The sequence below is a fragment of the Diadema antillarum genome, unplaced genomic scaffold, assembly GCF_040938485.1.
Source record: "Diadema antillarum isolate AM-2024a unplaced genomic scaffold, OU_Dant_1.0 seq00000678_RagTag, whole genome shotgun sequence".
Classification (NCBI taxonomy): Eukaryota; Metazoa; Echinodermata; class Echinoidea; order Diadematoida; family Diadematidae; genus Diadema; species Diadema antillarum.
The window spans coordinates 520,493-532,873 of NW_027271583.1; the positions used below are offsets into that span (position 1 = coordinate 520,493).

The 12,381-nt window shown below is 38.2% G+C and overlaps 1 protein-coding gene across 1 annotated transcript in view; it reads left to right on the top strand.

Annotated features, from left to right (window-relative positions):
- LOC139737048 (ADAMTS-like protein 3) overlaps positions 1-9,564 on the top strand; it is a 75,126-nt gene extending 65,562 nt beyond the window's left edge. The window contains exons 2-3 of the mRNA XM_071647726.1: positions 8,224-8,409; positions 9,229-9,564. Coding sequence (XP_071503827.1) covers positions 8,224-8,409; positions 9,229-9,564 — 522 coding nt within the window. The remainder of the gene's footprint in view (positions 1-8,223; positions 8,410-9,228) is intronic.
- Positions 9,565-12,381: the final 2,817 nt, after the last annotated feature.

A 12,381-nucleotide genomic window follows, 5' to 3' on the forward strand; every position in this document is an offset into this window, starting at 1 on the left:
TTAAGTGAATTCTAAGTACTGGAAGCATCTCAGTCATTATCAGAGTCAAACCCCCTAGTTAATCCTTTAACACCCCATTAACCCCTCTTTCCACTTGTTGAGTTAGTCAACTGATGCCCAGATAAGCAGAGGATAATCCACCTGTCCGCAGGATTACCCGTCTGCATTGCATTGTTACTTGATGGCTCTGTGTGGTTAACAGTCCACAGTTACTTGGGTCTGTGGTTTTTATAGTGTGGTCAGTTGACAGTAAACTTGCTTTCAAACGTTCCTACAACACAAACTTGCTTCTCTGAATTTCAGTCTGAAATCTTCCAGCTCAGTGTTGCCATAGGATGAATGTCCTTGAATTGACTTTGCTCTATACCAATCTTGATCATTGATTTTTTTTTCTGTCCACTTCCTTCTACTGCTACCTGTACTACTATTAGTAGTAGTACTCTACTGCTGCTGCTACTACTACTACTACTACGACTACTACGACTACGACTACTACGACTACTACTACTACTACTACTACTACTACTACTACTACTACGACTACTGCTACTACTACTACTACTATTACTACTGCTGCTGCTGCTTCTGCTACTAATACAACAACAGCAGCAGCAACAACTACTACTTCTACTACTACTACTACTACTACTACTACTACTACTACTACTACTACTACTACTACTACTAGTACTACTACTACTAGTACTACTACTTCTACTACTACTAATAATAATGGTAATAATTATAATAAACTAGCAGTTACACTAATACTACAACAACTACTGTTACTGCTGCTGCTTTAGTAGTCTCTGCATGATGTTGTTTTTGTTTGATGTCATGCAATCTTTAGATATAAAATTAAGGTTTCTGTTTGAATGTACATGCAGTCGCATGTAAGAGGGGAGATAATTGCTTTTTAAAGGTTAAGAAGAAGTCCTCACTAGCTAACACAGAAGATGATTGCAGGGGAGAGACGAGAATCAGAAAGGCTTGTTAAGTCTGACACAGGAACACCGTTGGCTGGTCCATCTCATATTGCACCGTTATTCCTTTGCCAAACATTTGCACGTCTCGGGTCCCAACTGCTCGCCAGTTGTGCAATCTCGAGACGACAAAAGTCAGCAATCTCGGGACGACAAAAGTCGGCAATTTCTGGGAGAGGGTGAAGTCAAATGGCAAAGTCACACAGGGATAAAAGCGTATTGGTTGTCTGCTTGTTAGAAACCCTACCCCCGTAAGTCAGCCCGAGTCATTACGGCTTCGTCTGTACAACTGCCGCATGACTTTGAAAATTGCTCATGACCTCACCACACTTGCAATGAAACTGAACCCTGCAAATATGATTTACACTGTACACCAAAGGGGGTCCTTTTGTGGGTGCAGGGGAATAGTTTCCCATGTCTATATTCAAGAAACATCATCTAAGTTTGCTGTGAACATTGCATTAGTTACCTGTGTTTGCGGAAATAACATGTGACTGTGAATTGTGAAAGCAGGGTGAGACTCTGGACAGCATCAAACTCCTTAAAATCGGTGTGGAGGCAAACTTCAAAGATAACATAATTTTTTTTATGCCACAAAATATCTGCTGAAGTGAATGTTATCTTGGAAAAGAAAGAAGAGGAGATAGTGAAATGTAATCATGCATGAGCATATCCAGTTGGATGAATTCACACATGATTCACTGACTTAACCCGCTATCAGTGTTAATCAGTACGCTCTGTCCAAAGTATGTGTTTATTTCACAGTTTGGTAGGGATTGAGTTAATCACTTCAGGCATATATATATATATATATATATATATATATATATATAATTTTTTTTTTTAAAGAAAACCAAACTATTGTTTTGCATTATCCAATAGTCTTAATTTCATCAAATCTTATCCAGATTTATTTCACTTTTTTTAGTCACACCTTACCTTTTTAGAAGACTGTTCTTTTACATATTGTTAGCATTGTTATTAAGACAACATAACAGAAGCTATTTGAATGTTCTTACCATGCCCCTATATAAAGCAAGTTTATAAGGAACCTTTTGCCACCAGTTTTGTACGTCTGGTGCTAGTCTTAGGGTATTTGAGAATTATAGAGTGAATGGGTTAATTTCATGAAGGAAGCAGTTATAGATAATCAACGGAGAGTGTTGTGGCACTGTTTGATTGTCCTTATTACTTTTAATTGTTGTTTTGCAAAACATTAAAGAGCTTTAATTGAATAAAAAGCTTGCAATGATCTATCAGAAATGTATCTTGATACAGACTGCTTTTACTCATACTGACAGAGGTTCCTGTGAATACTTCCTTTTGAATAGGAAATTTAGATTTTTCATCCCATGAATAAAGTCTCTGTGTAATAGTCAAAAGTCATTGTTGCCTGCTCAAACATTCATCACAATTTCCTTTCAAAACATAAAATCCAAGGGGTTTTATGTGTGTGAATTGTTTTGAGTATTGACCGCAGGTTTTCTCCTGGTTTACCCTGTCTTGTACAAATTGCCTCACATCCTTCGAGATGGAGACAGACTAATCAGTCCTTTTTAGACAGGTCAAACATTGATGTAACAGCTTAGGGCTGATAAACTTTAATGATGAATTTTTTTTTTTTCAATCTAGTGCCGAACTCAGGACTGCTCCATCTAAATAGAAGACATGCAGCTGTCATTCAGGAAAAGGTCTCAATGCACTTCCTGAAGATTCTCTTGATTATCAGGCATCTTTTCCAGGCATCTTCTTGGAATATACATTTTAATAGATGCTGAAAACCTAGCCAACCCAGGCATGTCCTGTATTGAAGGACAGATTTCTGTGACATTTCTCTCCCCCCCCCTTCCTCCCCAGTCTTTATTTTTGTAATGTTCATGAGGCATTTATAATGAGATCTGCAGTATAATTTCTGTAATCTGGGGAATTTAGGCAGTTTGGAAAAAAAGTCCATTTGATGTGTTCATGTGCATGTCTGTGTATGTATGTGTGTTTCAACAAATGTATATTTCCTTTAGTAAATGTTTCCTTACAAATTCAGTTTGCACTTATGCCAACTGAAATGTATATTTAACCATTACTCATGTCACATTATAAACAAGATTTTTTTTTGGTACTTTCATTGTGTATTCTTTGGTTTGTATTACCATTTTTATTGATATCACCTGTTATATGTTAAGTTTTTGTTTTATATTGCTTCACAAATAAAAAGTGATATGACTACATCTATCATGATTTTGCACTTCAAAGAAGCATTGAGCTAAGTTGTGAATTATTGGTGCCAATATTCCAAATGGAAAAGTGGGGGGAAAAAGGTGAGGGACAAAAGAAAAAGAACATGGGGAAAGAATTACTCATTTTGTCTTGAAGAATATATCTCATTTTTGACAACTGACAAAATGAATCCAATCTGCCCTCAAGGTCACATCAAAATATCCATGAATCATACTTCTACTGTGATATTTGCCCTTCTGTCCAATACCACAGCGAAAGCAAAAAGGAGGAGACATTGAGAAATCAGTCTGAATGTGCCCAAGAAGAGTATCAATTCCAGTATTGTCTCTCACAAATTGGCAATTTCCTAAACATGAATTATGTGAATTAGATGATGATTATTCACCATATCAATCTTTCATGTTGTGACATGAATAGGCATGCAGCATCAGATGGTAATACGAGAAACTGATCAGTATGAAACCTTTTTCGCTTCTAGAGAGGCACCACGAACACTTCAAGAAAACAGGACAGGTGTCTGTGATATATAATTTTAATTTACAGTAATGACAATGCATAATAGGAGGAGGGTCTCAAATTTGACAAACACTTTATCGATGCCTGTGGCCATCCGCAGATAGCATTTTTTTTTTTTTTTTTTTTTTGGGGGGGGGGGACTTTTGAAGGCTTGTGCAAACTTTAGTCACATGACATGAGGGTTATCAACAGAACCAGCATGTCATGTGGGATTAAAGATGGGCGAGCAGCACAGATGACTGGCTTCAATTGACAAACAGCACCAAACACCAAGTCGTTAGAGTGACGTTATGGAAAGGAGGGTGTCATAGGTACAAACTTTGTATCCATGAAAGACAGCTGCATTGATCCTCAGCTTGGCAACTGTAATATTTTTGTGAAAACCACAAAGTATGATTTGTAATCTTCTTTGAGGGACTTAAACAGCCACAACTTATACCTGTAAGGTTGATATTCGATGCTTGTATCAACAAAGCAGGATTTTGAGTGGAATCCAGCATAATTTGTTACTCAGCTTGAAATAAAAAAAAAATGGGAACAGGGGTTAATCAACTTTGAAGATCAGTTTATATGAATGAAAATACATAGATTCTGACAAAACTCTTGTACTGATTATGTCTTCAGAAAAGAGATGCTTTAGTAACAAAGCAAGCTTCATGAGTTAAAGTCTTATGAATTCAGGAGACTTTGCTTCATGTGGGTTTGTGTTTAAAATGTAAACTTTTCAAGCTTACTAGTTTGGTATCTGCAACAACTACCAATTGTGCTCCAGCCTAATCCTCAAAGCACAGCTAATTAAGTGGGGGAATTTGTGTTTTGACACCAACGGCGATGACACGATAATACACTTTGAATACTATCATCTTAAAAGGGCTGCTGATTTACTCTGAATAGTTACGTAACAGAGTGATATGTGAAATCATGTTATCGAAAATGGGGGGTGGGGGAGGAGAAGTGATTTAATGTTTACTTCAAAGCCCCTATGTATGGTTTTGGTTAATGAAAAATATGTTCACATGAATGTTGTAAGTAATTGTATCTTGGAATATATACATTCTAAATCTTGCAAACCAGCAAAAAGGTTAAAAGTCATAAAGGGAACTTAAAGATATGATACAGGTTTAACAGTTACAATGCAAATTATAGATTTCTGGGAGCAGGATGATTATTGATGGTTATTTTCTACATGTTTACGCAGATGTTAGTCACCCAAACTTCTTTTGTACAAAATGTTTGGCATAAGGAGTGTCAGTTATCATCCCCAACCTTCATATATCTTCTTATAAGCAATCATGAAATAGCAGCAGGGAGGGGGATGATTTTCCAAAACTTCAAGTTTACAGTGGTGCATATTTGATAAGCATCTCTACAGGTCATGTACAGTACAATAAGTGGTAGTATCATGGTTTGCTCTAAATTTGTAGACAGCCCACTTTTTGGACAAAAAGTATTTAAAAATTTGACAACAGCTCAAACAAACAATCAAACAATTAATGGGTGAAGAGATTTTTCATCTCTAATTTGGATGTTACATATGAAATTGCCAATTGAATATGTTTAAGATTGTAAGTGAAGCTCACCCATCCCACATCAATGGCTGTCTTTGAAAAGAAAAATGATATGAAACGAAACTGCAGATGATATGTAAAAAATGAATAACATTATGCTTTTCAGTATTTTGTACTGAATACTTTCTCTCTATCCTTCATGAAAACAAAATTGTTGAAAATCCACTTTCTGGAAGGAAAAAAAAAAGGTTATTAAACCTTTTTACAGCGTTTCAGCTGTCATTTGAGTCCCAATGCACAGAATGACTTTCCACATCCTAAAGTAAAAACATTTGTAAGTAATTCTTTGCTTCAGACAAGAAAGTCTTCAATGTTTTGCATCATCAGAGAGTGACTGATGTGCTCATACAAAGGTTGTACCTTGATAGGTGAAAGTGGCAAAATGACGCAGCATTTAGAATCACATGACAAACAGGATCATCAAAGCATTTGTGGCCCGATTGTTTGGCTCTATAAACAGCTTTGCTGAAGCTGATAAAGAGTAGATACACTCATATATACAGAAAAGGAGACCATTGAAAGGCGGCGGGTTGTCAGTCATTCTTCATGCAATAGAATATCCTCCGGCAATTCATGGCTATAAGTGTCACAAGCTCCGAGAGTGATCGTCTCGAGTGCTGTGGATTCCTTTTCACACTTTGCCCAATTATCTTGTAATTCAGCCCCGTTGGCTGCTTTGTCGTTTTTTTGCACCGCATCGTTTGGGAGCGTTTTAGAGGGTCGGCGCTGTCCGAATCTAATAGGCAGATATCGCTGGATCACGTGTGATGCGATGCGTTGTGAAGGTCACTAAGTGCTTCCCAAGTCACTATTGGCTATTCCGTTGTTTACACTGTTTGTCAACATGTTTATTGACAGGTTGGAGACCACCTTCTTAAATGTCTTTTTGAAATAATAAAAGTAACAGCGTATCATTATGTGCATTCATGTATGTGTGCGGTCTTGTTTGATGTGGGTGTTTATTCAGTCTTCTTTTTCCTTTTCTTCTTCTGAACACTTTGAACACAACAAAGGGATTTTACGTGGGCTAGTTTGGTTGTCATTGTGCCAAGATACTGTTGAGAAAGCCTTTACCACCTCTTAACCATCAAACAGTTGATGCATATCATGATCAAGCCTGTTTTCTAGTAAAAACAGAAAGAAAAAGGGATAGTTACTTTGTTGCTTTTTGAGTCATGATGAGAAAACAGCAGATATGAATGCTTTCTTGCTTGAAATTTGTGATCCTGTGTTTAAAAAGGTGGCTTGGAACATACAATTGTATGAAACCTTTGTGCATGTGTTCACTTTGGTCTGCAAAAGGAGTAGTTAAGGTTCTTCAATATCCTAAAGTGGCATTTTGTTTGTTTACTGTATCACTGCAGTTAATCTAATATATTTTTATCATGAAAATGAGAATTTGTGTTAATGTTCAAACTCTGCATCAGAAGATGCTTTGTAAGCCTGTAAACATTAAAGAGAAAGAATCAAGAGTTTTGTGTTCATTGCAGCTATCATGACACTGCAAACAAAATGTGATCATCCCCATTTTCAGACATTCAAAAAGTCAGACAAAAATAAATGTATGTGAGGTTTTGACTGGCTTGACCAATAAATATATTCTTTTGTGGAATACATGAATAGAATATGATGTAGGAAGCTTTAGTCCAGTATAACTCATACAACATAAACACCATTCGCTTTTTCTGTTGATGATAATGTACAGGCCATTTCTTGGAGATATGCCATCCATTGTGATAGTAATTATGTTCATATAATCCCTTTACTCACGGCCATTTCCGAGAATTCATGCTGTTTGCGAGAAAAACAAAGCCATCTGTAGACGATCAGTGGTAGACTGGGCATACAGTTGTCAGGGGTAGATGTGTTGTTTGTGATGTGCCTTTCAGTGGAGACCTTGAGAGGTGCCATGGGCAAGGAGCAGGAACTGGTCAAACAGCTGTGGAGTTTGAGGGCGCTTTCACGCACGGTCAGAAGTTTGCATAGTGGTATGGAATATATGATTATGCAGTGTTTCAGGATAAGAGAATTCACAAACATTGCACATTCATACAAAATGGCATATGGTTTAATGAAATGTTAGTGTATGAGCACTCAGACACAAGAGCTTGATCCCATATATATGAGAAGGTATTGTGAAATGAGTAACCTACACAGGCTGAGGAATTTGCTAGTTCACCCAGAGGTCGTTGCCTTCTTCTCCTGGGCCGCCTAGTCTGCATCTGTGCAAATGCGCCGTGATTAAGCAATTTCCCGCGAGCAATTTCAACAAGTGATTTGCTCATCAAGCGTCAATGCATCCTTTCTTTCTCTGAGTAAAAATTTGTGTCGATCTTGAAGCAGTCTAAATGAGAATGAGTGAAAGCTTCCTGAGATTGTATCAAGTTCGTTTTGCCAACCATTTGTTAGTCGGGAAATTGAGGCATGGAAAAGTATGATTTGATTTCAGAAATGTAGTGATTGAATAGGAATTGATTTGTTTCCTTGTTTCCCAGTGAATTTAATTTGCTGTGCCTGTCACATGAATGTCTCAATAATTATCCTAATTTTCTCTTACCATTGAAGCACCAAGAAATGGTAATGATGAGAATTATGATGTGTCAAATATATAGGTCATGACCAGACTCTGGCAGGTAATAAGATGCAATGAAACCTGATACGCGATGATTGACATCATTATATCATATTTCTTCCAAGGTTGTTCCCATTAGATAACTAGATCATAAACTAATGATATGCTTTATGCTTTCTGTTAGTTGAATGATGCCACATCCTGTTTAAAGAAAGTGATGCTGCTTGTAAGGACGTACAAGACAAGCAGACATGATTTTTTTTTTCTTTCCATTGCCATTAAATGATGACTTAGTCTGTCTTTAGAACTCTCAGTCACTGTGTCTTGTTTTTGGTGTCTTCTGATGCAGTCCTTGCTGGATGAAAGCGAGGCACTGGGAGATGGGACCGACGCCCACATCCACTGGATGGCCTGGAGCCCATGGAGTACCTGTTCCAGGACCTGTGGGGGTGGGGCGTCCTACCAGACCCGAGGGTGCCATCAGGGGTACGTGTGTGCCGGTATGACCATCAGGTACAAGACATGTAATACGCAGGTGAGGTGAAAGACTATAATTTGTTTGTCCGAAGGTTCGTTATTCCGAAGATTCACCATTCCAAAGGTTTACTAATCTGAAGAATGAAATAGGGTTCATAATTCCGAAGGTTAGATAGCGTGACCCTTCTTTTCATTTTAAAGAACCTTATTTCATTTTCTGATAAATGATCCTTTGGAATAGCAAATCTTATTACATTTTCTGATAAACAAATTTTTTGAATAATGAATGTTATTTTATTTTCGGATTAATGAACTTTTGTGAATAATGAGCCTTATCCGAGATAAAATGCCATTGACATTTAATAGCAAGCATGTGTAGAATAAGTGTACAGTGTTCAAGATGGGATCCTCAGCATGTTCTAAAAAATCATCCCCTTTTATACACTTTGAGCTTCTTTTTTTTCTTAGCTTGGGTCACTTCATCCTGGAGGTAGGTGTCCCTTGGTCTTGTTTTATTGGGGGTGGGGAGGGGGACCGGAGGGCACAAAAACCCAACTAAGTTTAAGTAATTATGGTGACCTATATTTTGTTGAATTGGTTGAAATGATTATAAAAGGAATATGGAAAGATAGTAACAATATTAGATTAAAAAAGAAATACATTGTCCCATTTTTCATGTTTGGAATGTCTGTTAGATGTGCATATGTCATTATACTGACATATAATGCCATTTATTAAAGTGTATGTGGATACTTGCATGTATTCTGTTGGTTCAGTTATATCTTAAGTTGAATTAGATTTAGAAAAGAGTTGCCACAAGCAATCCAGAATGCACCGACTCCTTTTTATCATGACATTGTACCCCAAAATTATGCAGGATTGTCCATACGAAGAGCTTGACTTCAGGTCGCAACAGTGCGCAGCTTACAACGACGAGAAGTTTGAGAACCGTACGATGGAGTGGGAACCGGTAGAGGTGTTGAATCCCACCGAGCAGTGCTCGCTGGTGTGCAGGGCGAAGCACCACAACGTCACTAGGGTGCTGGCACCGAAGGTTCTGGACGGTACGCGGTGCAACAAACACACCAAAGATATGTGCATAGCGGGCAAGTGTGAGGTTAGTATCATCTATCATGTCTTCCACACCTCGTCGCAAAGTTTATTCCAGCAAATGATGCGCAGTGGAAAGGTTAAAAAATTGCCCCCTCAGTGAGCCCTGTAAGGATGTGACATCAATCATGATATCATTAATACTCGTCATATTATCTCAGACATTCAGTTCCATCCCTTTTTTTTGTCAGTTATTCTTGTCATGCTGCTACAAATGGGGAAATCATATTCCATAACAGAGGCAACTTTTTCTCAGGGAGGGAATTGTTTTTAGGCAGGTGGCCACTATAGACAGGTGGTCACTAAGACAGGTTTGACTGTAAATTGAAACAATTCCTTTGGAAAAAACGTCAAGAACAAAACACATCAAGAGCTCTACATTTATTTTCACTGTGACTTTTCAGTCAACAGACAATAATCATATACAAGATATCCACTCTCACTATTTCTCTTTGTGTTCTGTAGTCTGGATATCTCTTCCTTGTCTATTTTTTTTCAGTCCTGTGCTGCAATCTAGACAGGTGTGTCTGAATACATGAGAAAAGAAAAATTTAACCCAGGACGTCTTCCCTCCAAACTGACTAGGAAACTTTTGATTAGTGGAGGAGGGGAAGATGATTTGGTGGAAAGAGGATGACGAAATTTCCAGGCTCGCTTGTGAGTTGGCTTTATGCAGACAAGGTAATGAAAGGTTCTAACGATACCCTGTTGTCACAAAACTGAAAGAGCATGAAAGGGGGAAATATAATGAGAAATTGAAGAATAATTTCAGATTTCAAAGGAGGTATTTGGAAATTTGTCACCATGAAGTAAAAAGGAAATAGTGAGAGTGGATATCTTGTCTATGATTATTTTTTGATTACTGAAAAGTCACTGTGAAAATAAATGTAGAGTTCTTGATGTGTTTTCTCCTCGATATTTTTTCCACAGAAAATGTTTCAAATTACAGTCAAACCTGTCTTAGCGACCACCTGTCTATAGTGGCCACCTGCCGAATACGACCCCTAAGAACAATTCCCTCCGAGAGAAAAAGGATGTCGAAAGAACCTGTCTATAGTGGCCACCTGTGTACAACGGCCACTTCTTTGTCTCCCTTGGGTGGCTGCTATTGACAGGTTTGACTGTATTTTGAATGTAGCTCACTGCTCTAAATGTTGCCTTACCAACAACAGAGGCCATAAAGGTTAAAGAGGAGTTATCATATTTACTTTTTGGCAGGATGAAAAGTTAAAGTTAAACTTTTGAACAAAAACTTCAGATGTCAAAGGGAAGGGGGGGGGGGATTTAGGGATGAGAGGGGAGCGGTAATTTTGCTTTGTCACCTGGGGCATCCATCCTTGAGCGCCGAGAGGGGCTAGGAAACAGTCAGTAATGGACTCGTCTGTCCAGTGTACAAAGCCTCCCTTCCTCCTCCTGGGCCTCCCAAGCGAGGGGGCATTTCTACCCTAGACAGTTGCCCCAATCACATCACATGCATGCACACACGCAAAGAGACACGTGTGTCACAGTGCACTGGCATACATTCACATACACGTACATGCAAACATATGCGCACTCACTCGCACACACCCACACACACATACAGGCACACACACACACGCATACAGACTACAATGATTTATTAATAGATTTGTTTTTCTGTAAAGTGCTATCGATATATATGCATCCTAGGCACAAATGTAAAATTAAGGTCTTTGGTTTGGATATGTGACGTCTGCTCTGTCTCTTCCAAATTGGGAATGAAATGCTGGTTTTAATGTCACCTGCACGGCCTCTGTGACATTAAATGGTTTATAGCCATTTTTTGCACAACAATTTTCCCCTTGCTTTCAACAGAAAGATCATATAAGATTTTCCATAAGGTGAGAAACTATGCTCTCACTGTACAGTCCTTTTGAATTTTACCAAGGCAACTTAGATCAAACTTGAAACCTAATGTCACACAGACATTGTATTGTCAGGCCCCAGACACAGGAAAACAATGCATGAAAGTGCAAATGTCAAGCTCATCACCATCAAACTTTACTTCATGATTGCGACATGGCTCTGAAGATACAGTTTTTATTCTTGTCCTTATTTTGCTTTTTGCTCGAAGAGTACGTGGGGAAATTTCTCTGAGGGCTCTGTGATGTAAAAGGTTGTTGCGGACAGATGTTAGGAAATTGGATCTCGATTGTGCCCCACACTCTAGTGCCATCTGTAATCAAAAGGCTAATTCATCTGTTAAAGTTGAAATTTCAAGAAAGTTGATATTGTGTCCCAATGAAAGATATATCATAATATTGAGTTAAATACACATCTAGGAATGGCCTTAATTTTTTTTTAGCATCAAATGGCCTCATGCAAGTGAATGGGCAAATGTTTCAGGAAAGAGATTAGATAAATTAAGGAGAACTCTATCATGAAGTAGTCCATTCATGATCAGCAATGACAGAAATTGAAAGAATGTATGAAATGACATGTGTCAATGCTGACTTTTCGAGATTGGTTCGAGAAATAATTTCTCAGTTCGGAGACAATCTTACAGTACATTGTCTCACATACAAATATCTGTGCATTTGTATCTGTAAACATCCACAAAGTCAACCGTAGAATTACATTTTTGACAGGTTGCCTCGGATGAGATGAACATGTCAAAGCAAAAATCTCCTACATCTATATACTTCCTGTTTTGTTTTGTTCTTTAACAGCAACAACAACAACAAAAATGACTGACAGTAATCATGGTATTGTTATCGTCAGAGTGTATCCAATGGCTGATCTTTCACATGGAAGATATTAACCACTGCCCTTTCACATTTTGCGGGCATTTGATATACTGTCAGAAGTCGATTTCGCCACCCCACACAGAGAGATGTCAGAGACAGGGAGGGCTTAGGCTTTGCCATAGCCCTTTATATCTTGGGCCTGGAGTGCAGAG